General features: G+C 41.5%; 1 protein-coding gene across 3 annotated transcripts in view; it reads left to right on the top strand.

The window, feature by feature from the left end:
• The window catches only part of mbd5 (methyl-CpG binding domain protein 5), a 26,494-nt gene extending 1,655 nt beyond the window's left edge, over positions 1 to 24,839 (top strand). For 2 of the 3 annotated variants that reach the window (XM_008397560.3, XM_008397569.3), the window contains exons 2-10: positions 5,503 to 6,072; positions 8,017 to 8,119; positions 9,869 to 10,040; positions 10,796 to 13,135; positions 17,452 to 17,651; positions 18,573 to 19,661; positions 20,447 to 20,520; positions 20,603 to 20,675; positions 21,686 to 24,839. In XM_008397560.3, coding sequence (XP_008395782.1) covers positions 5,960 to 6,072; positions 8,017 to 8,119; positions 9,869 to 10,040; positions 10,796 to 13,135; positions 17,452 to 17,651; positions 18,573 to 19,661; positions 20,447 to 20,520; positions 20,603 to 20,675; positions 21,686 to 21,748 — 4,227 coding nt within the window. In that variant the 5' untranslated portion in view covers positions 5,503 to 5,959 and the 3' untranslated portion in view covers positions 21,749 to 24,839. The remainder of the gene's footprint in view (positions 1 to 5,502; positions 6,073 to 8,016; positions 8,120 to 9,868; positions 10,041 to 10,795; positions 13,136 to 17,451; positions 17,652 to 18,572; positions 19,662 to 20,446; positions 20,521 to 20,602; positions 20,676 to 21,685) is intronic. The other variant, XM_008397578.3, reaches the window with a different exon arrangement.

Here is a 24,839-nt window from a genome sequence, read left to right as displayed (position 1 = left end):
ATTTTCCATTCAGTTGTTTTTTAAACCCCATTTAATTCTTAATATAAAATAAATAAGATTATTCTCTTAAGACAACAACAAGGATTTGATTTATTTCTACCGATTTCCAATTTCTTTGCATTCCAGACAATGTTAGTCTCATTTAAGAATCTCTTCTGCATTTGAACCAAAAACTGTGTTGATTTTTGAAATTCTGTACATTTTGATGTAAATAAAGCACCGTTAGCCTGACGTTAAGTCCAGCATGTTTTTAAAAGTATATTCTGGATATGCATAAATCATCAGAAATTCCCAGAACCTCACTTTGGTGTCGCAAGTTAAATCTGCATTTAAAGGATGTTGCAGCTTAATGGGAGTACAAATCTGCAGCCGCAGACTCGCTGACAGGAGAAGACCTGCTTAAGTTAAAGGTATTTTTCTCTCTGTGAAGCTTTGGATTAATTTACTGTGTATTCAGCATAAAACAAATGGTATCATCTGATAGAGAAATTCAAATTCCTTCCAGGTGATACTGATATCATGTGCATAGTTGCAGAATCTTAAAGTTTCTTCTAAATTCTGGAGTAATTTATTTAAAGTACGTAAAAATGAAGATGCTAAACAAAAGTGGCTGTCTTTGTCGAAAGTGCTAAAAATAGACGGTTGCTCTGCAAAAACATAATTTTAAAATGCAGTTGACAATTTTAGGGATAAATATTGAAAAGAAATATTTGTAAACATTATGTTCTGTTTTAACAGTGAAAATCTGTGATTTTGTGTAGCAAATTTGACTTCTTGTCTGAATAAAGGTCACTACGCAACTTTACATACTTTAATATGGAACAGAAATAAAATAACTTTTCAATAATACAAAATCATCTGTGTTGGTTGAAAAGCAAAAAGCCACGGCATCTTAGAAAATGCAATTTTGTGCCAATATGTCCGGTAATTTATGTTAAAATCATTGAACAGGAAATCTTTGTGCCTTCTGTCTTTATAGCAGTTCTAATGTTGGTTAATTAACTTGTAATATTCCTTTAAATAAGGGAAAAAAATGTTGTTTTTATGCATTTTAAAATATCAGCCAAATATTCTGCTTAAAAACAAAAATGTTTTTAAATGCCTCAGAAAAGAGGCAACATAATTTCTGTTGCCTCTTTTCTGGGAAACATAATTTCTGTTTCCCTTGCTAAGGGAAACAGAAATTATGGTAAGCAAATAAAAGTTACTCTGAAATTAAGATGAAACTGGCATAATAAATGAGCAATACTGTTATAGATTAAAAAAAAATTTCTACTAAAATGTCGCTCTAAAAGATAAAAAAACGTCCATCCACACATCTGCTGTCCACAAAACTGTTTTAGATGTTCACTTATAAGAGTCTCACATAAACCATCAAAATCAAGATTTATATCAATAAACAAAACATTCAACATCACCATTTCTTTTTTATTTTATTAATGGATTAAAATAACCGTACATTGATCAGTTTGCCTCAGTCTGGTGCATTTTTATCCATCTGTTTGTTTTACTCTGATCTGTTTAGCACTATTAGCAGCTGAAAGGTGGGACAATTTGCCATAAAGTTTAGACGTCCTGTGATTTAAAACTTCTTTATTCTAATTAATTAATTAGACATAAACACAGTGATGCTTTAAAGCATCACTGATTGGTCAGACATCCCAAATCCTATCAGATCAGTCTCTGTCTGATTTTATTTCTACATTTCCATAAACTGCTGCCCTTAATGGACCACAGATCCAGTTACTCTGCCATATTTAGCCGAGCTTCTCTCTTATTTGATCTGATTTCTGACCTGAAACGTTTATTTTTCAGAGTCTTGTTGTTTTTTTTCCTCAGTAGCCTAGCTATAGACAAATGAAAGTTAGCGTTCTGAATAGAGGAGCAGCTCATAGAGTAAGAAGGACATTTTTATTTCTTTTTTGGATCGCTTTCATATTTAGTAACATCACCTTGTTTGTTTTCCTTGTTATTAACTGATGGGATCAAATGATTTTAAAAGATGTGTTTACTAAGTAGTATGTACGTTAAATCTAACCTTAGCTGAATTCTTCAGCTTCTGAAATATATGCATGGTTTCACTTTGGTCTCAGCCTCCACTAATTACTTAAATTAGCACCACCTTTCTCCTTCGTTCCATCTCTGTCTCTTAAAACCAAAAAGATGGAGCGAAGAAAAGCCGCAACAGAACTTTCTTCTTCAGTATTTTGCATCTTAAAATGAATGTTGGGAGCTGAGAAATCTGGAAAGTAGAGTTTGAGGAGAGAAAAAAATCAGTAAGAATCGTGGTTTTTATTTGTAAAGATTTAGAATCGATTGGTCAGAAGTTTGTGGCCATTTTATGCAGAAATGATTCAACTACAACAAAACTTGCTAAGCCTGGTGCTTGGGTGTCATTCATCCAGCTGCCCGCCGTGTTTTTGAGTTAAAAAATGTTTAAAGTTGACAGGAAATTTGGAAAATATCACTTGATAATTATGTCTTATAAAAAGATTGGAAGATTAATACCTGAACGTCAACTATAAAATCTGAAAAAATGCAAACATTTTAAAAAGACTTTACTTGTGGCGGCACAAGTAAAGCCTGGTGGCCCGCCAGGCTTATATCTTGGGGCAACCCCTGAACTGGTCCAGTTCCACTGTCATGAATGACGTGCATTTGTACGCTTTTTCATTAAATAATTACAAATGGTTAAAAACTCCTGGTTGGAATAGAACTAACTCCATTTACACATGGATTTGATATCTAAAATTTAAGAAATTTGACACATTAATGTCTCCATTTGTCCGTAGATCATGAGAATCATTTTCAAACCTAGTAGAAACCTTATAATTGGCTGATAATCAGTTGATTAGGAACACAGTGCCAGGACGGAAAGTCAACAGCATCGATGAGGCAGCGGTTGCTGCTCATCGGTCTGGTAGAGGTCACTTTGCTCTGACGTCTCATTTTGATATTCTTAGCGTTTTGCTGCCTGTGAGGCCATTTTGATGCAAACAGTTGTTTTTCCTGTTTTTCACCGTGATGCATTTTGGTTGTTTGCTCTCTCTTCCTCCTGTGGGTAATATCACAGAGCTTAAAATCTGACGTCTCTCCATTATAAATCACTGATGCAGCCTTTAGAGCCCCCAGCAGCAGATGAATCACACTTCTTGTCTCTCAAGTGCTACCTTCATTGCCTCTGCGTCCATGTTGTGTGCATCAGGTAGCTTCAGCCGGGCTGCGGTTTCAGAGCGTTGATGCTCGGTGAAAACGGGAGCAGCTTCCCCACCTGCATCACAGGATCACAGCGGTTAGAAAAGCTTCAGATGTCACTATCTGGGGAAAAAAAGCTCAATTATGTGTGAACCTCTGCTGCTCTCTGGCTGGTTTAGTCCTGAGTCACTCTCTGCTGGGGACAGTGCAGGTAAAACTGGCCACAGCGAGGGAGTCACTTCCTGTTTCACTTCCCAGATTATCAGTGTTGGACATGGAGTCTTTGGAAAATGATCTGTTGTTCCAGACTTTATTCCTTTTCCTATTATTTTATTCCCAATTTCCTTAAATCTGCCCTTTGTCTTCACTCTTCTTCTATTCCTTCCTAATTTCCTTCCTTCCTTCATTACTTATTTCATTCGTTCCTTCTCTTTTCAACCTTATGTTGTTCATTTTCACTCCTTTATACCTAATTTTCTTTCCTCATTTCTTTGTTCTTTCCTTCCTTCCCTTTTCACCCTTATTTTATTCTTTATTTCCTTCCTTACTTCTCACTCTTATCAAGTTTTCTTTCCTTTTCACTTTTCTTTTATTCTGTATTGTCTCATTCATCTTCACTTTTATTTCTAATTTCTTTCCTTCATTCCTTCCTTTTTCACTCTTATTTTATTCCTTATTTCCTTTCTTCTGTTATTCCATCATTGTTCCTTTCCTTCCATCGTTCATTCCTTCCTTCTTTTTTCTGTTGTCTCCTGTCCATTCTTTCGTTCTCCCCTCCCTTCCTTGTGTCCTACCTCCTCCTCCTTTCCTTCCTTCAGGCTAAATCCTCCTCGCTCTCTGCTGTAAACTCCCAGTGAACTTCCATCTTTGTGTTTTAAAATCTGCTCTGGGAAGTTGTGTGGATGTTCAGGTCCTGCTAAAAGCCTCAGTGTTTTAATCTGACATGTTGCAGGTTTAGGCATAACTGGAGTTTCTCCCGTTTGCATGGAAGCAGAGTTAGCAGAGAGCTGCTTTGCCTGAGGTAAAGATAACACCTGCTGAGACGCTTTGTGTAATTTCTAATCAAAATGTCTTCGGTTTACATCCGTTTTCTTCCTTTTCTTTTCTGATGCAACCCAATAAAAAAGCCGATAACCGAAACATTTGTCAGACATCTTCGCGCTGCACTAGGCTCTCGTTGGAGAGGTAATTTCTTCTCAATAGAAATGATGTGCTTTTTGTTATGTCTGTCTTTGCCAAACATGGAGCTCTGGGAAATTAGATTTTAATGATGTGGCCGTTTCACTTATACGATTCCACAGCCGTCTCCTGAGATGATTGCTGCAGCGCTCTGCCTGATAAACAGCTGCCCCTTTCCCCGTGCTCACCTCCCTGCCTCTGTGGGAACATCTCCGGGTTTGTTTCAGCAGCTAAAGGCCTGTTGTGAGTCAGCAGCACCACCAGCTGAGAGGAGACTCTGCTTGCAGCTCCGCTTGGCGAGCGGCGAAAACGTGTGATTAATTGAAGGTCTTAGATGCACCGATCAGTCGCTCTGATCAGTGACTAGGGAGGGGAATCGAGAACCGGTTCTTGTACAGAATCGGTTCTCAATAGTTCAATTACTTGCTTAACCGCTTATCGGTTCACGCTCTGTGTTTTCCTTTAGAAAATATCCAAGATGGCGTATGGGCAAAATATGATTTTATCAGCCGATTTATCAGCAACGATTTCCTTAATTTTAGGAGATTGGTGATACTTGCATGTGAAAGCAATTTCATATATCTCAGCAAATTCACCGTTCTTTGTCTAATTACTCAGTTATGAACCAAAAGAAAAATAATACTGAATTGGCGCAAGTTGATTCCGTTTCTTATGCCCATGTTTTATCTAAGGCGGCAACTAACCATTATTTTAGTAATCGATTATTGTGACATTGAATATGGTAAATTGGCAATTTCAATTTATTGCTGAAACAATCAGATTATATGTGTATTGAAATTATCAACTAATTTAGTAATGGATCTTTAACTGGAGTAAAAAGACTTGATAAAGGCCACTTACCAATTTTTTTTATTAACTGATCAATAGCTAAAGCTAAAATAGTTGGCAATTACTTCAGTGAACAATTAGTCACGATTAATCTGATTAACCCCACTTTTTAAATGGTAACAGTGTGATTTAACATCATGTCAGCTGTTTGTAGAACGTTGTGAACTGTTCAAAGCTAATTTAGTTTTACTGTTTGGTTTTCACAGTACCTCAGATTGATGAGGAACTGGACTGTTTTTAGGTTTTGACTCTTAACTGTCCGTCTTCTCCTCCTCTCAGGAGTCATGGGGAAACCACTACCCAATTGTGATTGGGAACCAAAATCCTGAAAAGATCTCTGATGGTGTTTTTCCTGGGAAATTGACAAGTGTTGAGAAGTAAAAAATAGAAGACTTTTCTTTGGAAGAACTCTGCAGTCCCGATCCTCGCCCCCTCCCTTCTAGCCAATCGGATGGCTCCGAATGACAGGATACAGTAATGGATGTGGTCACACCGTTCAGCGCTGTAGCCAGAATGCAGCTCAGAGGGTAGGGTCAGCTGTGAGCCCGCCTCACCCTACCCTCCCACCACCCCATTAGCTCCGCCAGAGAGCCGACCCCCGCGTCCAGGCAGCAACCCTTCTCTTCCACCCTCCCAACACTGACCCCTCCACCACGGCTTTGGAAGACGGAACATGACGCTGGTTCATGTCTGATACGTACACCTCTGAGGCGTCGAGCGTAAAACCAGTGGAGCAATGAATGGCGGAAAGGACTGTGAGGCGGGAGAGGAGAGGCAGGCCGTCCCTGTCCAGGTCCCCATTGGCTGGCAGCGCAAGGCGGAGCACTGCGGAGGCGTCTTGTATGTGAGGTAAGAACATGTCCAGAAAGGTGGCGTGTCTTACATGCTGTTGGTGTCCTGTTTCCTGTTTGAAGAACAATCTGGTCACTCAGGTCAGCTTCAGGGTTCAAAGTTGAACTCCACCAAAGAAGTCCCAGAGCTAAACCAGATGTAGTTCTTTAAAAACACAGCATCCATCCAGCCAACCATCCAATCATTGGTCTATCATCTACCCAACCATTCGTCTATCTATTGGTCTGGCATTCAACCATCCATCCATCCACTCATTGGTGTATCAATGGTTGGATGAATGGATTCAAGCATTGGTTTACAGTATATCCATCCAACTAATGGTCTTTCACTCATCCAACCAACCATCCAACCATTGGTCTTTCGCTCATCCAACCATTGATGTCATCCATCCATACAGACAGACAGACAGACAGACAGACAGACAGACAGACAGACATTGACTGAAGAGTCTTCATGAACTTTGGTATTTATGCTGAAGATCGTGTCAATTACGGAATCCAGACGATTTTTGAGAAGTGTTAATATAACGATTAGTCCCAACTCATTTATAAGTTATTATTGTCTCTTGATCTGCAAAAAATCCTGTGTTTGAAGTGAAACTATAATTTCTACCATTTGCATCTTTCAAATTCTTGAGCATCAGAAACTACAGCGTCCTGAGTGAAGTATCTTACAGTCTTGATTAGCGCTGTTGCTTATAGGAGATTACTTTTAATAGAAAAGATGTAAACAGGAGGTTTGAGGGTCGGTGGTGTGAATCAGAAAGCCCCTAGCAGGTGTGTTTACTGTCTACACACGGTCAGAGCTGCGATGATTGATCGGCTCTGCAGGAAACAGACACAAACACAGCGACGTTTAGATGCTGCTGCTCCCTGCGTTGAGACACGCATGTCCCTCTGACGCTGCAGTGTGTCTGAAATCTCCCCAATATATTGCCCTTATCGGACGCTGAACGACTTATTGATGCAGAAGAACTGCAACCTACATGTTTGCATAAATGCTAAATGTCTAGGAGAAACCAACCATTCATGAAGAAAACTCTTTTTATCCCATAGTTCAAAGCTGCCTCAGATCAATGCACCAATGATGTTACATTTCTGTTCCTGTCAGTGGCTCAGATAATCGTCTCCATCAGCCCTGACCATCAAGTGTGCAAAGTCTGCTCTTTTCATCATGATGTAATGGGACATCCCACTTCAGACTGGCTCTACCTCCATGGGTTCAGACAGAGTTCAGAACTCGCTCTGTGATCACGAGACATGAAAATGTGGCCACAAAAAGTCCAATTTCCTGTTGGTACTCTGATCAGATGAGCCTAAAGTTGAACTTTGTGGCCTTAATAACGGTGCTTATGGAGGAAAACGCCATATGCACCATCCACATGGTAGTGGCAGAGTTGTGAGATTGAAAGTAAAAGAAAAGCAGAATGGGAGAAATAAGAGCATAATATTTATACCAGGTTGTCTTCAGCTCCTTAAAATGTTTTCAATTCATTAGAAAACATGAGAGTTAGCTTTAAATATGTTAATCACATGCCTTAAATTTTGTTGTAACACTACTATTTAATCCCTTATATTCTATGTAGTTAAATTTTCTCTTGCTTTTTTTCTGTCAGGCAAAAGTTTACATTCTGTGACTTGAAGCAGTTGAGGCTAATGCTAACTAACTGCTAATAAACCCTTGCTAACTAGCTAGCTTTCCAGTTAGCTGGACGACATTCCTTCTTTGTTACTGGCTCTCTTTTGTTGCAAATCCATACAATGTTACCTGCATTTTGTGTAAAAAAGGTTGACACAATGAAGCTCATCTTTCTGACCAGTCATGTCTTCTATAATGTTCTGATGAAGCTGTTCAGTTTATCCCTTTGTAAAAGTGAATTATTATTTTACCATTACCAGGAGCGTTGAGTTTAACCCCACCCCTCCTGTTGCTGTCTTCCAGTCCCAGCGGCTCGCTGCTGTCCAGCCTGGAGCAGGTGAAGACCTACCTGCTCACAGATGGAACCTGTAAATGTGGCCTGGAGTGCCCACTCATCCTCCACAAGGTAATGCTGCTGCTGCTGCTCCGGTTCATGTGACGTCCCTCAGAGAGAAACATGAAATTTTAGTTTATTTTTTTCCAGGCCTAGCGATTGAGTCTTTGTCCTTCCTTCTTTCTTCCTTCTCTCATTGCTTCCTCACTCTATCTTCCTTTTCTCCTTTCCTTTTTTCCTCCAATCCTATCACTCTTTTTTCCTGTCCTTTTCTGTCTGTTATCCATCTTCCCATCCTTCCTTGTTCTGCAAACTTTATTTTCTCATCTCCTTCCTTCCTTTCTTCCTTCTATATTCTTGTGCCTTTATGTCTTCTTCCCCTTCTCCTTGTCTTTCGTCCTTTGTGTTCAACTTTGCTTCGCATTGTCTTGTTTTTCCTTCGTTCTTTCCTTATGCCATCACTCCTTCTTTCCTTATTTCCTACAGTTTTCTTCTCTTTTCCATCTTTTCCTTTCTTGTTCGTCTACTCCTTTGTGTTCTTACTCCCATTTTTTGTTGTCTTTCCTTCTCTTATTTCTTTTTCCTTCCCTCTTTTTTCCTTCTTTCCTACAGTGTTCCATCTGTCCTTCATTCATTCCATGATCTGTTTTCTTTCTTTCCTTGTCCTTTGTTTTGTCCTCTGTGCCCTTCCTTTACAACCTTGCGTCCTACCTCCTTTTTGAATCTTTCTGTCCTGTTTGTTCTGTCATAAAGTCATGAAATCTGAATGAACCCAGTAAATCAGACCTAAACTTGCTGCAGTGGTTGTTTTTCAGTCTTAAATTAATCTTTGGATGGAATATTTTTAATATTTATGACTTATGAAACAGAGTGGAAAGGACAAATTTGTGAAAAGCTGCTGAATCTGGGAAGATTGGACACTCTTATTGGTTTCTTTTGCTTTGAACTCCCATTTTATGTTGCAGACATAGTTGGGATTCATTATATAAATTCAAATCAGTCACCTCACTTTGACCTGATTGAGTGTCTGTGCAGTCGTACAAACTCTGAAGTTTTCGTTTAAGTATTTTCCATGTTTACGAAAGATGAAAAAATTATATTTTTCCAAATTATTATTTTTTGTTTATGCCATGAATATTAGAAAATAAAATTACAAAACTTTTTTTAAAGAGCTCAAGGTAATAAAAATCCTATCTAAATCCATCCTTTGAAAAGTGTTATATCCTTTTCATCACTGTGTGATTGGCAAAGGAGTGGACATCTTGATGGATGGATATATTGCTGGTCAGTCGGTTTGTTTGTAGCAGACAAACGATCCACTTTCCCATTTGTGAGTTTGTCTTCAGTCTAGTTTTTAAACAGATTATGACTTCAAGGCCTCTCTATTTCCCTACAGCGAAGTAATTCCTGCACCCTCCAGTCTGTCATTCTCTCTCAGTTGGAGGACAGTGTTGGTTCTTCTTTAATTCTTGCCTCATTAGTTGCCCTCTTGTGTTTTTCAATAGCTAGCATTGACGCCAGCTCTGCCATGTTGGTCCACTCCAGCTGTTGGAGAACTTTGCACAGCTGCAACACTCTTTTGCCCTCTTTATGAGCTGAACACAGAACCACTGGTTGTCCAGCAAACGACCATCTGTTCCTGTAAAGGTCCTTCAGATTGATTTTTATATCGCATGATGCAGGATATTAGTCCAGTATACTTGAAGAAGGTTGGCTATCAGTGATTTATTTATGGATTTTGCTCCGATATTAGATAGATGTTCTGAATAAACACAAGGCTTTCAAGATGCATAATAAGATCACACGTCTGTTTGTTGTCAGGTGTTCAACTTTGACCCAGGGGCGGCTGTCAAACAGAGGACGGCGGAGGATGTGAAAGCAGACGAAGACGTGACCAAACTCTGCATTCACAAGAGGAAGCTCCTGGCTGTGGCCACGCTGCACAAGAGCATGGAGACACACCCGCCTCTGGCACTGACTAGCCCAGGAGGAGGTACATGGAAATACAGTTCTTACAACCTTGGTGTATTATACAAGCAAGGGTAGCAATCTGGCTTGAATTGTAATTGCTTTATGGCATGCTTCTAGTTGACATCGCCCAGCTACTGAAGCTTTTCAGCTTGTTTATTGGCCTGGAACTACTGCAGTCCATTGTTATTTGAACCATTCAAATAACTTTGACTTCTGCTGTTTATAAATTTTGTATTTGGTAGGAAATATTTTAAATTATCAAACTTTCGCATCCTAAAGACACCTTGGGATCTTTGAAGGATAAATATTTCACTTCAAAACTTCACTCAGAGTTGAAACAAGTCCTGACCCACTTTCAAAAAGGTCAGTGTTTTCTAAAATGCTACTCTTAGCATATTAGCATAGATGCTAATGTTTAAATTAGCATCTCCACAATTTCATGTTTGCTATTATTAGCTATCATGTTAATATTAGCATTTAAATGTGCTAAATATTGATGTTCCTGGCATAATGGCTAATATGAACCAAACTCTATATGTGGTCAGTATTGATTCCCCTATTTGCTGATTTTTTTAAATTAAATAACGTTCTAAAATATGAGACTATATCAGACTGCTCAGCTTCTGCTGTTCATTGTGCTTGTACATCACTAGGAAACCATTTACAGAGTAATTGCTATACCTGTCTGCTAGTTTTACTGGCATGTAAAAGAAGTAGAACTTTTTTCCTGATGATTTAGTTTTGAATAACTTGGAAATGATTTGTTTCCCTTTAAAGGTACATCATCTGCAGTTGCTGTGCATTCTACAACTCAACGAGCAATAAGGACTAAAGCCCACGATGGGTTGCCCAATGCTGTTGGCCCTGAGTGCAAGAACCCGTTCAAAATGATAATGGTTGCCGGACAGCAGCAGCAGAGGTTGTTTCCACCTCAGGAGGCGGTTGGAGCCCCGCAGCCTGAGCTTTACTCTGGATACTCCCGGGCACAGAGGCTACCGAGCGGGGACCCTGGAACTAAATCTCCATTTCGGGTGGGGTATGGAGGCATGTTGAGCCCATCTTCCTCCAGTGCTAAACTGTATGGAGATGGCTCTCAGTCTCCCAACACAGACACTCTGGGCAGCCCTGAGGGGTTTCAGAGGACCAATCCTTGTGGCTTTCCAGGAGCCTGTAGTCCTGGTTCAGCATCCATCCATGGGAACCCTAGGACTCCTCTTTCCCCACCCAGAGTAATGCTTCATGGTTCTCCTGCAGGCCAGCCATCCTGCGCCTTGACAGGAAGGACTAGCACGCCCCTCTCCCCTACGGCCACTGCCAAAAGCCCTGTCATGAACATGAACATGCCCCGGGGGAACTTCCCACCCGGCATGGATCTGCCTCGAGCAGCATTTCATCATAAATCTCAGCCCCCTCTGCATCCTGTACCTCCCCCGCCATCCATACCACCACCCTGCGCTCTTCAGAAAAGGCAGTTGACCTCTGAAAAAGATCCCTTAGGCATTCTGGATCCCATCCCTAGCAAGCCAGTTAGCCAGCCCCCAACCCATGCCCCCAACCCGCCCAACTTCCAGCCCAACATCCACTCTCAGGTACAAATGATGAATGTAAACATCCCCCCTCCTGTCATTGTTCCCCTACCAAGCAACTTACCTTTACCCACAGGGAAGCCTGGACCTGTGGGCCATGGTGGCAATGTGCAAAGGACTCAGCAGAGCGGTCCTTCCTCCTCCATGTCCCCCTCCCCTGTCACTTCCCCTGTTCACATGGCTGGACCGGTTTTGGGGAGAATCGAGGCCTCGCCTCATCGCTCGCGTTCCTCCTCCACCTCCTCCGAACACGGGAGCTTTGCAATGCCCTCGGGTCACCAGGCCCCGTGTGCCACCATGAAGGTTCCCCCTCGTTCTCCCAGGTCGGCTATGGGGTCTCCCCGGCCAGCCATGCCCTCAAGCCCATCCACCAACAAAACCGACCCACTCCACCAGTATAAAGACTCCCAGCTGCTGCCTGGAATGGGAAACCCAGTCGGCACCCATCAGCACAGCAACTCCATGTACTCCCCCACCTCTTCATCCTCTTCGTCCTCTCTGGCAACTTCCAGCGCTTCCCAGAAGGGCCACCCTGGTCTCCTTGGGATGCCCCTCAACCAGATCCTGAACCAACAGAACGCCGCTTCCTTCCCAGCCAGCAGCCTCCTCTCAGCCGCAGCCAAAGCACAGCTAGCAAATCAAAACAAACTCGGCCCTGCTGGCAACAGCACTCCCGGCATGGCTGCTGGCGGTGCGGTCGGCATGCCGGCAATGGGGGCGGCCGGCGGAGGTAACGGTGGGAGTGTCGGCCCTCGAAGCATGGAGGGACACAGCACTTTAAATCCCATGCTCCCGCCAAACTCCACCATGCTGCTAAACACTCCAGAAGGTCAGAGTGGCCGGGCGGCACTGCGAGACAAACTCATGGCCCAGCAGAGGGATCCTGCACGGAAACGTAAGCAGTCGTCCGGCAGCGCTGGGAACCACGATGGTGGCAACAACATGGTCTTCAACATGCTCAACAAGCAGGGCATGGGGGGACCCCACATGCAGGGGCCCAGTGCTACAGAGCAGCTGCGTAAAGTGGGCCGAATGGGGAACCTGCACCCCAACGCCTCCATGGCTCAGCTGCTGCAGTCCATGAGCTGCCACAGTTCCCACAACATGGCGGGGAACAGCCACCGCCCTGGGCTCAGCTCCGGCTCACACGGAGCGGCGCCGCTTCACTACAACGACAGTGCGGGCATGCAGCAGAACATACTGATCCAGCAGAGGTTGCGACCTCCAGGAGATCCCATCCAGCACTGCCAGAGCCTGGACCCCTCAGGGGGCCACCTGGTCTCCCGTCCAGGCCAGTACCCCGACCTGATGGCCCAGATACAGGCTCAGTCCATGAACACTTGCGGTCCTATGGGGCCAGGCGGTGGACCGATCGGACCGGACGGGATGCCGCTGGTACGCCCCAACACTAACCCACCACCGCTGTCCCATCCGGGTCCGCACCCCGCACATCTCCACAGTATGAGGAGGACGAACATCGTGCCGCACGGAGGAGGGGATGGAGGCTGCAACCAGACGGTCTCTGATGCAGGTGAGACTTTGCACGACTATGAAGCAGCTGTCTAAATTACAATCGGGTTGGATGTGATGTTGAAACAGTGGATGATATTTATTGGGTTGAATTGCTGACAAATGAACTTTTCAGAAAGACTCTATGGGTGTCTTCACACCTCGTAGTCCGATAGACTCTGTTCAATTGGAGACCAACCTGCCGTATTTGTTATACATTCTCAGCTGGTGTGATTCTCTGAAGCAAACCAACTTATTGAAAAACCGGTCTACCTCCTCGTCTGTGGGGGCGCTGCACCAAGAACTTGAAACACTGAGCACAACTTCCTTTTTCACAAAATGTAAAGAATGGAGTGGTGTTGGATTTTAGCAGATATTTGTCTTCAGTAAAAGATCATGAGCCATTTCTCCTGCTAATCCTAGACATGCACGTTTGTTTTGGTTATTTTTACCCAGAAGGCCCTGCGCCATAGTCCACTTCCTGCTTTATGAATATGAATTTCTTTTGTAACTGTTTACTTCCATCACCACCGTGATTTTTAATGACTTATCTTGTGCACTAACTAACTTATGTGTAAATCGAGCAGGACGTGTGATGCAGTCGATTTTTAACCCCGACAATTCCTCAAATGTCTTGCAAACGTCGAACACCCTCTTTGATGCCATTCCCTTTCCTCTTTTCTTCTGATAAGTCTCTGGCTTGATGAAGCAGGGGTTTCTATGGTTATGAGTGAAGTAAGACCAAAGGATTTGGGTGATAGGCCCAGAGTCAAGATGATCCGACTCCTTCAGCGTGTCAAAGCCAACTAGTGGGCCCCTCATCTTTAGCTGCCCACTAATTGTCAGTCAGCCAGTGTTTCTCTCTGTTTTATTTGTATTCTAACGTCAGTGAATGGCATGCAAAGATAGAAATGGGATCTGCATCACGCTTTAAAGGAAACAACCCAGATAGGGAGCTGTAAAGAGCTTCTCCCAGAAAGCTGGTCACTATAGTAACGATAGACCCTGAATAGAGGCCAGAGTGAAGCCTTTGATGACAGTTTAGGCCGGTGTGTCTGATTGTGTAGGTCTGCTTGTGCATTACAGAGTGTGTGCTTCTGTTTATTTGTATGCACATGGATGACTTGCAGTGTGACTGTATTTTTCAGATCTCGTTTCTGTTTCTCTCCCTGCAGTCGAACTGAAATCGTTTTATGTATTCGATTTGCGTTTTTGTGTTTTATCATAGAAATATGACCGAGGTCTGCTCCAGGCCACCTGCTCTTATCACCAGCTACTCTGTTTTTCTGACACATGAATTCATTGAAATTCAAGCTTGTTGGTGGAGTGTGATTTTTTCATCACTGGGGATTTTTAAAATGTTCAGCATCCTCTCAGTGTAGCTGCGGAAACAGATGTTTGAGGTTGAAGTTAATTGGTCATTACAGAAGCAAAATCAGCAGTTTTTAAAAACCCTAAAACCTCTGCCCCAATTTCAGTTTACCTGCCCCTTTTGCCTGTTTTCATTGTCTAAGTTGATTACATAGACTTCATAATCTATTTTAAATAATGTTGTTTTGGATGTTTTGTTTGTTTGTTCTGTAAATTTTATGCTTTTCAATTGAGTGGGTATAGTTGCATTATTATTACTATTACATTCGTTCAAAAATGGTCTTCAGCATTTATTAGCATTTATTGCAATAATTTCTGGAACTATTTACTGCCCAACAAAATTTATCTTGACATGCCAAGGTGTGACCGACCGTTTTCAAGTTTTAGCTTGCACACTCCACATTTCTAGGGGATTTTTTTTAAAGTTACGTGAAAGATCAACATTTGAAAGCTGAGTGGGTATAATAGCAATTTGCACCAATCTCATGGTAAAATAATCTAAAAAAAAATAACAGATTAAAAACAATACATATCTTTGTTGTTGAGTTTTGTCTAAGAATTTAGCAGAAAAAAGGGTTTATGAATTGAAAACGCTGCATATTTTGTCGATTAATTGTGACTTAATTAGCGCAGGAGCACCACAGGGGCCTGTACTCTCACCATTCCTTTTCATTCTGTACGTTGGAGATTTTCAGCACTTGTCCGACTTCTTTCATCTACAGAAATACTCAGATAAGTAGGGTTAGAAGTTAGGGTTAGTTGATTTCCAAAAATGTTAAAATCAGAAATATCAGTTGTAACAGCAATATTAATGTCAGATATCAGTGTCGCTCTCCATTCCTAGCAGAAAATGTTACTGTTTCAGACCAACATTAGCCGCTGATACAGCTTTACAATGGGCCCCATTAGCTAGTCTGAGCATGGACTGCAGGTTTTGTGTTTATTCTAGGCTTAAACCCTGGATTAATATTTCCACTTTGTGGCAGATGTCATGTTTGGCAGAGTTTCCCATTCTTCAGCATTTAAAAGCCTTTAAGAGTCGTAGAAACTGAGCTAGACGGTGGCGTCTGAGATGTAGCCTTGAACCATCTGTTTCCATACAGCTGCTGTGATTGAACCCCCCCACCCACTGCCACTCACTCTGCCGCCATTAACAAATACTCAAAAGTTCATTGTAAACTCCCCCAGACCCCCTGTATCCAGTTGACCGCCGCCCCCATCCCCCTGCAGTCTAAAACCGCTCCACCCGACCCCCTTAACCCACCACTCCCCCCAACGAGCTTCCTGGCTGCGGACAGCACCACCAATCATCACTCGGTTTCCATGGCAGCGTCCCCCAGCAACAGCCGTCACTATATCATAGCAGTAGTGGATGATGTGGGGAGGACGGGGGAGGGGGTCAGCCGAGTTGGAGAGAAGAGGAAGGGGGGGCGGCGAGGAAGAAAAGAGAGCACACACAGCTGCCCTTCAGCGGCGCAGCATCGCACCAGCTGCTCCAGTCGCCGCTCGTCCATGTTCACACCCACAAAAACACGTCGGGCCTTCGAGATTCTGTATCTGCCTCGGCTTTGTCTGTGCACTTCTCCCTTTATTCATTGATACATCTGTGGCCTCCGTGTACTTTGTCCATGCGCCGTCCTTGGATGCTTTTGCTAACAAGTCTGGCTGTACTGTTCATCTGGCAGCTTGTCCATCTGTTGGTCTGGGCTGCAACAGATTGTTGATGTGCAACTTTTCCCTTTTGTGAGCCTCGACTCAGAAGCATTGATTTTCTTCCTGGTGGAAGCACCAGATTAGAGTAGAGCGATAAAGTGACTAAAACTAAAGTGCAGTGGAAGGGAAACCACTTTAATTATCTTTATCATTTAGCCAAACAGAATATATTTAAAGCACACTCTGTTAGGTTTCATGTTGTGGTACTTAGATTATTAAACCTTTAAATTAAAGCTCAGATGGATATTTTTGAATACCTTGAGCATTTTTGTGATTTATTTATTGTTTTCCGATTAAAATAACAGATTTTGTGGTGCTACTTTTTCCCTCATTAGACCTCTTCCAAAATCTAAGCATAAGAGGAGAAAAATAACAAGCAGACAGATTAAACATACAAACAGAACTTAAATAGTTTGGTTTTTGTTGCTCGCCAAATCGAGTAACAGCAGTTTTGTAGAAGTAACAAACACTAATTAACACTAATTAATTGCGAAAAACTGGAGTGACTAACAAGAGCTGAAACACAACAACAATGAGCTTAGAGAAGCAACATTTCTGTTACTTCACAGAGAGATTATTCACTAAAAGATCAAAGCTAATGTAAAGCTTTCCAACAGTTTACGTCCCAGCTCGTTTACCCCAACGTCGAATCAAGCAAAAATAAGAGTGCCATTTCAGGCTCGGCTAGATTAAATGTAGGGCCAGGACTTAATGCATTAATTTCAATGAATTCGATAAAGACTTGTGTTGTGTTTGAGCTGTGGTAAAAGGAGTTAGCCTATCAGCGAAGCTACTTAAGCCTAAAGTAGCATCTCAATGCTAAACACGATGCAACAGCAGAGGTATCAGTGTCCATAATCCATATTTAAAGAAAAACAAAACTATAAATTATCAGGGATTCCTGAAACTCTGGAACGCTGAATATGTTTAATAGCACTTTGCACCAATCTGATGGTTGATTAGCCTAAATAACAGATTAAAAACAATAAATATTTGTTGTTGAACTCATTTGTCTATTTATCCAATAATTTAGCATCAAAAAGGGTTTTTGAATTGAAAATGTTGCTTATTTTGCCAATTATGTGGCTTTTGATCAAAATTAGAGAAGACTCTTCAATCGACTTGATCAAAAATGTTCACCATTAGAACAGTTCAAATGGTGAAGTTAATAACTGATCAAATTTGGCTTGTTTGGAAGAGTTGAAGTTTCAGCATTGGGGTCTGTTGATGAATCGTACCCCTCTGGTTTTTCAGGCATTGGCATGGGCACCATGCAGCCTCATGTGAACGCTGGTGGAGCTCAGATGTACCAACAGCAGGTCCACCAGCGAATGCCACAGGCGGTTTCCTCTCACCCAGCCTACCAGGGGCAGCAGCACTTCTCTGACAACCAACACTACAAAGATGGCGGCAGCAACGGCGGCTCCATGGCCTGCCTCTATCCGAACTACCAGGTAGACTTTGGTTTTGTTATTGTTTTTACAGCTACTGGTTTATTAGATTAAAACTTCTTCCATATGATAAAGTAATAACGTCCACTTCGAACTTGTTTTAGTATTGTAGTTTGGCCTCCATCCATCAGAGGGCACTGCTGGTCATTTTTAAGCAGAACCATTTGATGGAGAATTAAAGATGGCGGAGGGATCCCAGAACGGGAAACAGTCAAAACAGAGTCCAAATGTGGTTCTGTTTAGAAATATAAACACTTGATAAGCTCTTTAAGTTTCAAGTTCATCTGGGTGAATATTTCTCTGATCCTGGAAGATTAGTATTTGAATTAGTTTTTAAATTCAAAATATTGTGAACAATTTAGCCCACTTGATAGAAGAGAAAACTCGAGTTTTAAAGGAAATCAATTAAGTCAATCAATGTTAGATTAACTCAGTCGATAATTTTTCATTTCCGCTAAAGATATCTGAGGTTTAATATCGACTGATACTGAGGCGATACAGAAAACCAAATCTGATTTGACTAAAAACTTTTCTTTTTTAAAAAAACACAGACAGAAATGTACTGAATTACAAATTAATTCGATAATTCTGCACCAGTACAGCAAACTTAAATACACCAATCGCTTCACAAGCTTGGCCAAACATGTAAAAACAACTTTAATTTATGCAATTAGGAGCAGAACAGCCAATTGAACATAAATAATAAAGAAACGGATAAAAACTATATGTGAAAATAAACTGCAACAAGCCTTTTTTCAAATGGTTCAGAAAGTGAAATTTGAAAGGCACAGAGCATAGAATTAGACTCAAAGGTCTGACTTTATGGATCAGGCAAATTCTCATCTGGGCCATATCCAATACAGATATTGATATTGTATCGGTGCATCTCTCGTCTCTGATCATGTTATTTTTGTGTCTGATCAGCAGGGAATGTTGCCCCACCCTCAGTTTGCGGAGGAGCAGCAAAGCAATGGGCTCCCGGCAGGCTCTGAGCGGGGCGCCGGCGGCGGGCCGGAGGTGGTGGACGCCATCTACAGAGCGGTGGTGGACGCTGCTAGTAAGGGCATGCACGTCACCATCACCACCACGGTGAGCGGGACCACGCAGGCCAGCCCGGTGCCCGCCCTCAGTGCCATGAGTGCCTTCACTGCCAACATGGGGGAACCCGTCAACCTCCCCCAGGCGGTCAGCGCCGTCCTGCATGGGCACCAGGACGGAGACCGACCGCGGCAGGCCAGGCCAGGGCGCGGACAGAAGAACATGGATGCTGGGAAGAGCACGCCGGACGGTCCAGAACCCAACGACTACTTCCGCTCCCCCGGCCGGGGAACGCCAAGGGGGCAGTGGGACGGAGAGGCGCCACACGGCGGAGGCTTTGAGGCGCAGAGCAACAACACCTGGGGAGGGGAGGAGTTCCTGGAGTGCTCTACCCAAGTGAGAAGTAGTCCTCTGATGGAGAGGCCTGCCAGCCTGGCCCCGGCACCGCCCTGCCCCGCCGAGGGCTCCAACGACCACGGCCTGTCCGTTCCCCACGACAAAACCTTCTTCGACCGGTTCAACAACTGCAACAGGACGCCTGCCAACTACAAGGAGCGTCTGGAACAAACGGTGGAGCGGTGTGCCCACATCAACGGCGCCACGCCTCACTTCAACGCCAGGGCTTACGGGGATGTCCTGGGCCCCACGCGGCAGGAGCTGACGGGGGACGACCAGTCACCGGGCTCCTCCACCAGCCTGGAGGGGCCCCTGGCCACACCCAAAGACTACAGCCACTACAACGGCCACTTCAACGGCATGGCGCCCAGCCCCTCGGACACTAAGAGCCTGAGCAGCGAGGAGGACCTGCGGCAGCCCGACTCACCCTCGTCCGAGCTGCTCCACTACCGCTCCAGGACCTTCAACATGGGGGAGCTGGTCTGGGGCCAGCTGAAGGGCTTCCCCCCCTGGCCTGCCAAGCTGGCTGGTGACGAACAGGTGCACTGCGCCGCAATGCAGCTGCGAGAGCAGGCCAAGGTGAGACGCCGCGTCACACAACTTCCTGCACGTTTACTGAAACAATTAACCACAATAAATTGATTATTGAAATAAACATCAAGTAATTTAGCCAACGATTGATCTTTGGAGAAGATTGGACTCAAAAAAAAAAGTTAATTTTCTGAAAGAACATATTTAAAAACTTTATACACTTTGCATTTAAGATAAAAAAACAAAAAAAGAATTGTAAATGTTTTACCCAGAAATGTTAGCTTCAGTCGGTTCGATAAAACCTGATATTAAGCATCTTTTGCTCAATCATTAATCAATTAATAGAAAATCAGTATTGAATTGATAAATCAAGCAGAAAGGGTTGAGCTTTTCACATGTTGTATATTTTCTCACTTAAAGTATATTTCAATGTATTCCTAATAGAGGCTTAAATGAAAAATCTTCATAATATGCCGATTTTTTTTATCTAATTAATCGTCAGAATAATTAATTCCTCAAGTTGAGGTTTTAGTTTCACCTGGCTCAAGTTCTGAAAAGATAAAATACTGTTTTTTTTTATAAGATACAAAAAATATATTAAGCACCTTTTGTTCAATTATTAATCTGTTAATCCAAAAAATAATCACTAGATTTAGGCAAATAATTTTTTTTGTTCAAAAAAGGAATTGAATTGTTTGTTTGCATCTTTTATTATTTTTCTAATATTGTATGAAAATCCTTAAATGAACAATCAAATTTAGTCAGAATAATTGATTAATGCAGTTATTAATGTAGCCCTTCTCTGACTTAAAGTTTGACCTTTGACCCTGCAGGTGGAGCCGGAGAAACTAAAAACACTAACCCACGACTTGGAGGCACTAGACCGAGCCGCCAAGAGAGGCCTGAAGTAAGAAGCTCCTCAGACATTACAGCGAATGTTGAGTGTTGTTGGTTTCTATGGTAATGATGAAAAAACGGTTTTCCTGCAGACCCAAACTGAACAACCCCCTGCAAGTTGCTCTCCATGAGGCCATGAGCGAGCTCGACAAAATGTCAGGCACAGTGAGTATCCTACGTGTTTCAGATCATCAATTAAGTGTTAAAAAATAACAATTTAACAGTTTTGAAATGATAATTTTGTTTATTGAAGAAAAGTCTTTGCCCACCAACCTGAACCTTGTTAAAAAACCTGACTGCGTGAAGCAACAAAGATCTCCATCATGCTCTCATCTAAAGACATTCACTGGCTGCCTTTCCGTTACAAAACTTTGCCAATATTCCACTAATGTAACAAAAGAAAAAAAAACATTTTTACAATTGCAGTGTTTCTATTAAACAAAAAACATAATTAAAATCACAAATGAACAGGTTCTTTCACTCGATAAGTCGTTAAAAACGCCGCATCGTCATCCTCACAGGCCTGTCACAATAAATCAACTGCAAAATTAAAAGCAATTATTTTATGCAAATAACCAAAAACTGTATGATAAAACTCCTCAGTCTGGTGCTTTGGTCTTAACTAGCCTTTCTTAAGGACAATTTTGTTGACAGAGACTTTATAATTAATTTCATTTGTTTCTGTTTATTTAGTTTGGATATTTAAAATGCCTTCCAGTTTGTGTTAAATCCTCATCACTTCTGGGACAATTTATCATTAAACACAATTTGTTATTGTGACAGACCTGCATCCTCCAATCACTTCTTATTGTCTGCTTTATTTTCTCCGGCTGTAGTAACATCTGGTTGTTGATCATGACTCGTGTTTTGCAGAAAAATCTTATCGAAAAACAAAAGTTTTTTCGAAATTGGCACATTTTATGAAGCAAATTCATTTTATGTTCTTCCCTTTTTGTGCTGCTGTGAAAGAGCGCGACCCAACAGGTCAACAACAGTCACCGCATTATTTGACAACTTAATGACTTTCCACACAAAATAAAATCAGTATCGGGCTTTTTAAAGATTGTTAATCTTCCAGAAACCTGCAGTCCGTTCGCCACAATCCAGGCGTTTTATGACAGAGATGCTGTGTCTTGTATAAAATGCGTCTCTGATAACATCCCCTCTGTCTCCAGCTCCCATCCAGGGACCGTCAGCTGATGCTCCCCAAACCCAAGAGGAGGAAAATATCCAGATAACATTGAATGTGTCCGGCCCAAGAACGTCCTGGACGGGGCGGTCTGAGCTCTTCAACAGGTGCTACACATGGACTTTCAGTGGTACAAACACTGTTCCAACGTGACTTTGACTGACCACAGAAGGTGCTGGAAACTCCAATCACCAATACAGTTTTAACTGTAGAGAGAAAAATAAGAAAAATACAAAAAAACATTAAAAACAGTTGCAATTTGTCTACAGTTCACTGAATTAACTATTTTTTTCTAGTATAAGATAGTAAAATAAACAAAAAAAGCTACAAGCATTACCTTACATATTTAAGAAAAATAGACAGTCCAAATATTTCTGATACATTTTCAAGATGTATATAGATAATCCTGAAATTTCCTGCTATTAAGAATTGTATGTAAATATTGTACAATGTCATGTACAAGCGTACCTAATGCACATTTTATCTTTTATTGTACAAAAACAAAGCAGTAGAAGTGTACCAATGTCTTGGTTTCTATTCAGACGTGCGGCTGCTTCAGGCCGCATGCGTAGGACGAATAAGATGACAGCCTAAAGCTTTTCTATGATCGGCCGAGCGTACGCCGCGCTGTTTTCCTTCGTTTCTTCAGTCCAGGATCGGCCGAGTGTTCGTTTAGAAACAAAACAGAATGAACTTTACCAGCAGAAAGTGTTCCGTGTTTATTTTCCTCCACCAGCTTCATCCAGGACAGGAAAACCGTCATGTTTCCGAATCCGGCGAGACGCTTTTCAGAAGGAATAATCCACCCGAAGGCGAAAGTAAAGCTTCATTTCTCTCAAACGGTTCCAGTTTCACGAGTTTTGGTGGATTTTTCCTTTGAGATTTCAGCCGTCGTCTCCGATTCGATTGTTCTCATGCTTGTCTGTACAGTATTTTAGTTTCTTTTGCCACAACTATAGCTTTAGGTGGACTAACCAACCTCAGAGTTTAGATCATGAAAGGAAACACTAACTTGACGGAAGCATTTTTCTTATTTAGAGGCCTTTTTGTTTCTGTTTTTTGTTGCTTGTCGATGTAAATTATTTATGTACAGTACTCCATATTTATTTTAAGCTTTACAAATATGCTAGATGGCAATAATACTACCAAGAGTTGAGAACTAAAGCCTTATATGTGTATATGTATGTTTTGTTTTTTCTGTTCTGTTTGTTTTTTAACAGGTGAACAACAGATCATGTGTCCCGTTTTTATTTAAGAAAGTTTGGCGCTCAGATTCCTCATTTTGTTACACGTTGTGTCATGGGGTGTTTTGGTATAAAAACCATGTTATTTATGAATATTAACCTCTTAGAAATGCAGACATGGAGGTATTAAATGCAGTTTTAACACTACAGTACTGACAGTATCGGAAACGCTGCATCAAACTGCTGCTCCTCCTGATCAATAACCTGAAATCGCTTCCGAATGATCAAGTGCAATAAACCAAGCGATGGATCAACAGCATCTTCTGCAACCGTTAGTGCTCTGCTTGCTTTCCTGTCCTCTGCTTACTTTCCTTTTCTATTCAAACTTCTCTCTGCTCTGTAGTTTTATAGACACTCCACACAACTGAAGATGTTTCTTCTGACCAAAGCAGTTCCAGCGCAAATCATGAAAATCGTCTTTTTAAAGCAAATGTTGAATTCTCATCCGTTAAAACCATCACAGCTGCTGTTTCTGACTCTTCCCTCCAATCTGATGTTCCAATTTCAACCAATTTAACTTATAAAGGCTGTTGAACAGCAGTTTAAAAACAGTTTCGAGCAGGATTTATTAATACCTGCTGGTGATCTTTAAAGATTTTATAGACATTTCTATAAACAGGAGTTATAAACACTAAAAACTCATGTTTCTGAAGAGCTCAGCAAACAGGAAGTATGAAAGTTCAATCTGGACAAAATAGGCAAATGTTGCTACAAAAATGAGTTGCTTTCTCAGTTTCAGGCAGGATTTTTAAACGCCAGTTTTAGATTTCAGTCTGCTCATAAACAGTGTCACATTTTAACGTCTACTGGTGAAATTTAAAGATTTAACTCTGGAAACAGGAGCTACGTTTTGATAAACATCACAGCAAACAGGATTTATAAAGACTAGGTGATGCGAGTCAGAGATTTGATATTTATAAATTCTGGCATCACTTATAAAGAGTTAAACCCTGTTATAAATTCAGCTTAAAGTAGTGATTATGACTCTTAAGATGATTAAAATATCAACTAAATTGTGAGTTTTAAGTTTTGCTCTTTGATTTTTCTTTTTTTTTTATTCAACCCAAAAGTTGTTTTGTTTTTTCTGTTTCGTCAGTGGAAACATGTTTTTTAGTGCTGGAAAAAAAAAATCCCGATTAAAAAAAATACTAATCATTTTTTATTTTTATTTTTTAAAGAACCTGTTTATTGATACACTACAAAATAACGTTATCTGTATCCAGATAATAAAATATTAAACACTACAAGAAAAGCAAATTTCACTAATTTTTCCAGTCATTTTATTTATTTTTTCCTTATTTTACTTTATTATTCGTGTGGTCACTCACTACTGCCCGATTCAGATCCCCCCCCCCCCACCACCCCCCCTCGTCCTCTTCTAAACACATGAACTCTTTTGGTAAAGTTCATTCTGCTCTTCTGCCCTGATTTTATGTTTTATTTTTTTTGTGTGCAATGTCAGGAACCCATGTTCTGCCACGCCCACGTTCTCCGTGGTCAAACATAGGAAACATTTTTCGCCTGTGATTCTGTGTTGAGGTGTGGGTGTCATCTTTTATTTCCCTTCTTCTGTCAGTATTTTCTTTCTCTTCGGCTTGTAATTAAGTATATATTTTCTCACTAATATATACTTTACAAAAAGAATAGACCTGCGTGAAGTACCGTGTGCACTTGGTTGCTCTTGTTTTTTTCTTTCCTTTCTGCATTAATGTGGGTTAGGAATAGTGTGTCAGAGTCCATTATTTTCAGATTGTTTGGACTTTTTTTTATTTGAATGGTTTGATGTAAGCAGCATTTTTTTGTAAATATTGTGAAACATTACAGGTCATGCAGTGATGTAACATTTTGAATAATGTTGCACAGATGTTTAAGATATTAAAAACATGTTCACTCTTA

Source organism: Poecilia reticulata, chromosome 2, assembly GCF_904066995.2.
Source record: "Poecilia reticulata chromosome 2, P_reticulata-male-v2, whole genome shotgun sequence".
NCBI classification, from domain to species: Eukaryota; Metazoa; Chordata; class Actinopteri; order Cyprinodontiformes; family Poeciliidae; genus Poecilia; species Poecilia reticulata.
Note: the sequence above shows the minus strand (reverse complement) of the source record. Positions and strands in the feature narration are given on the sequence as shown.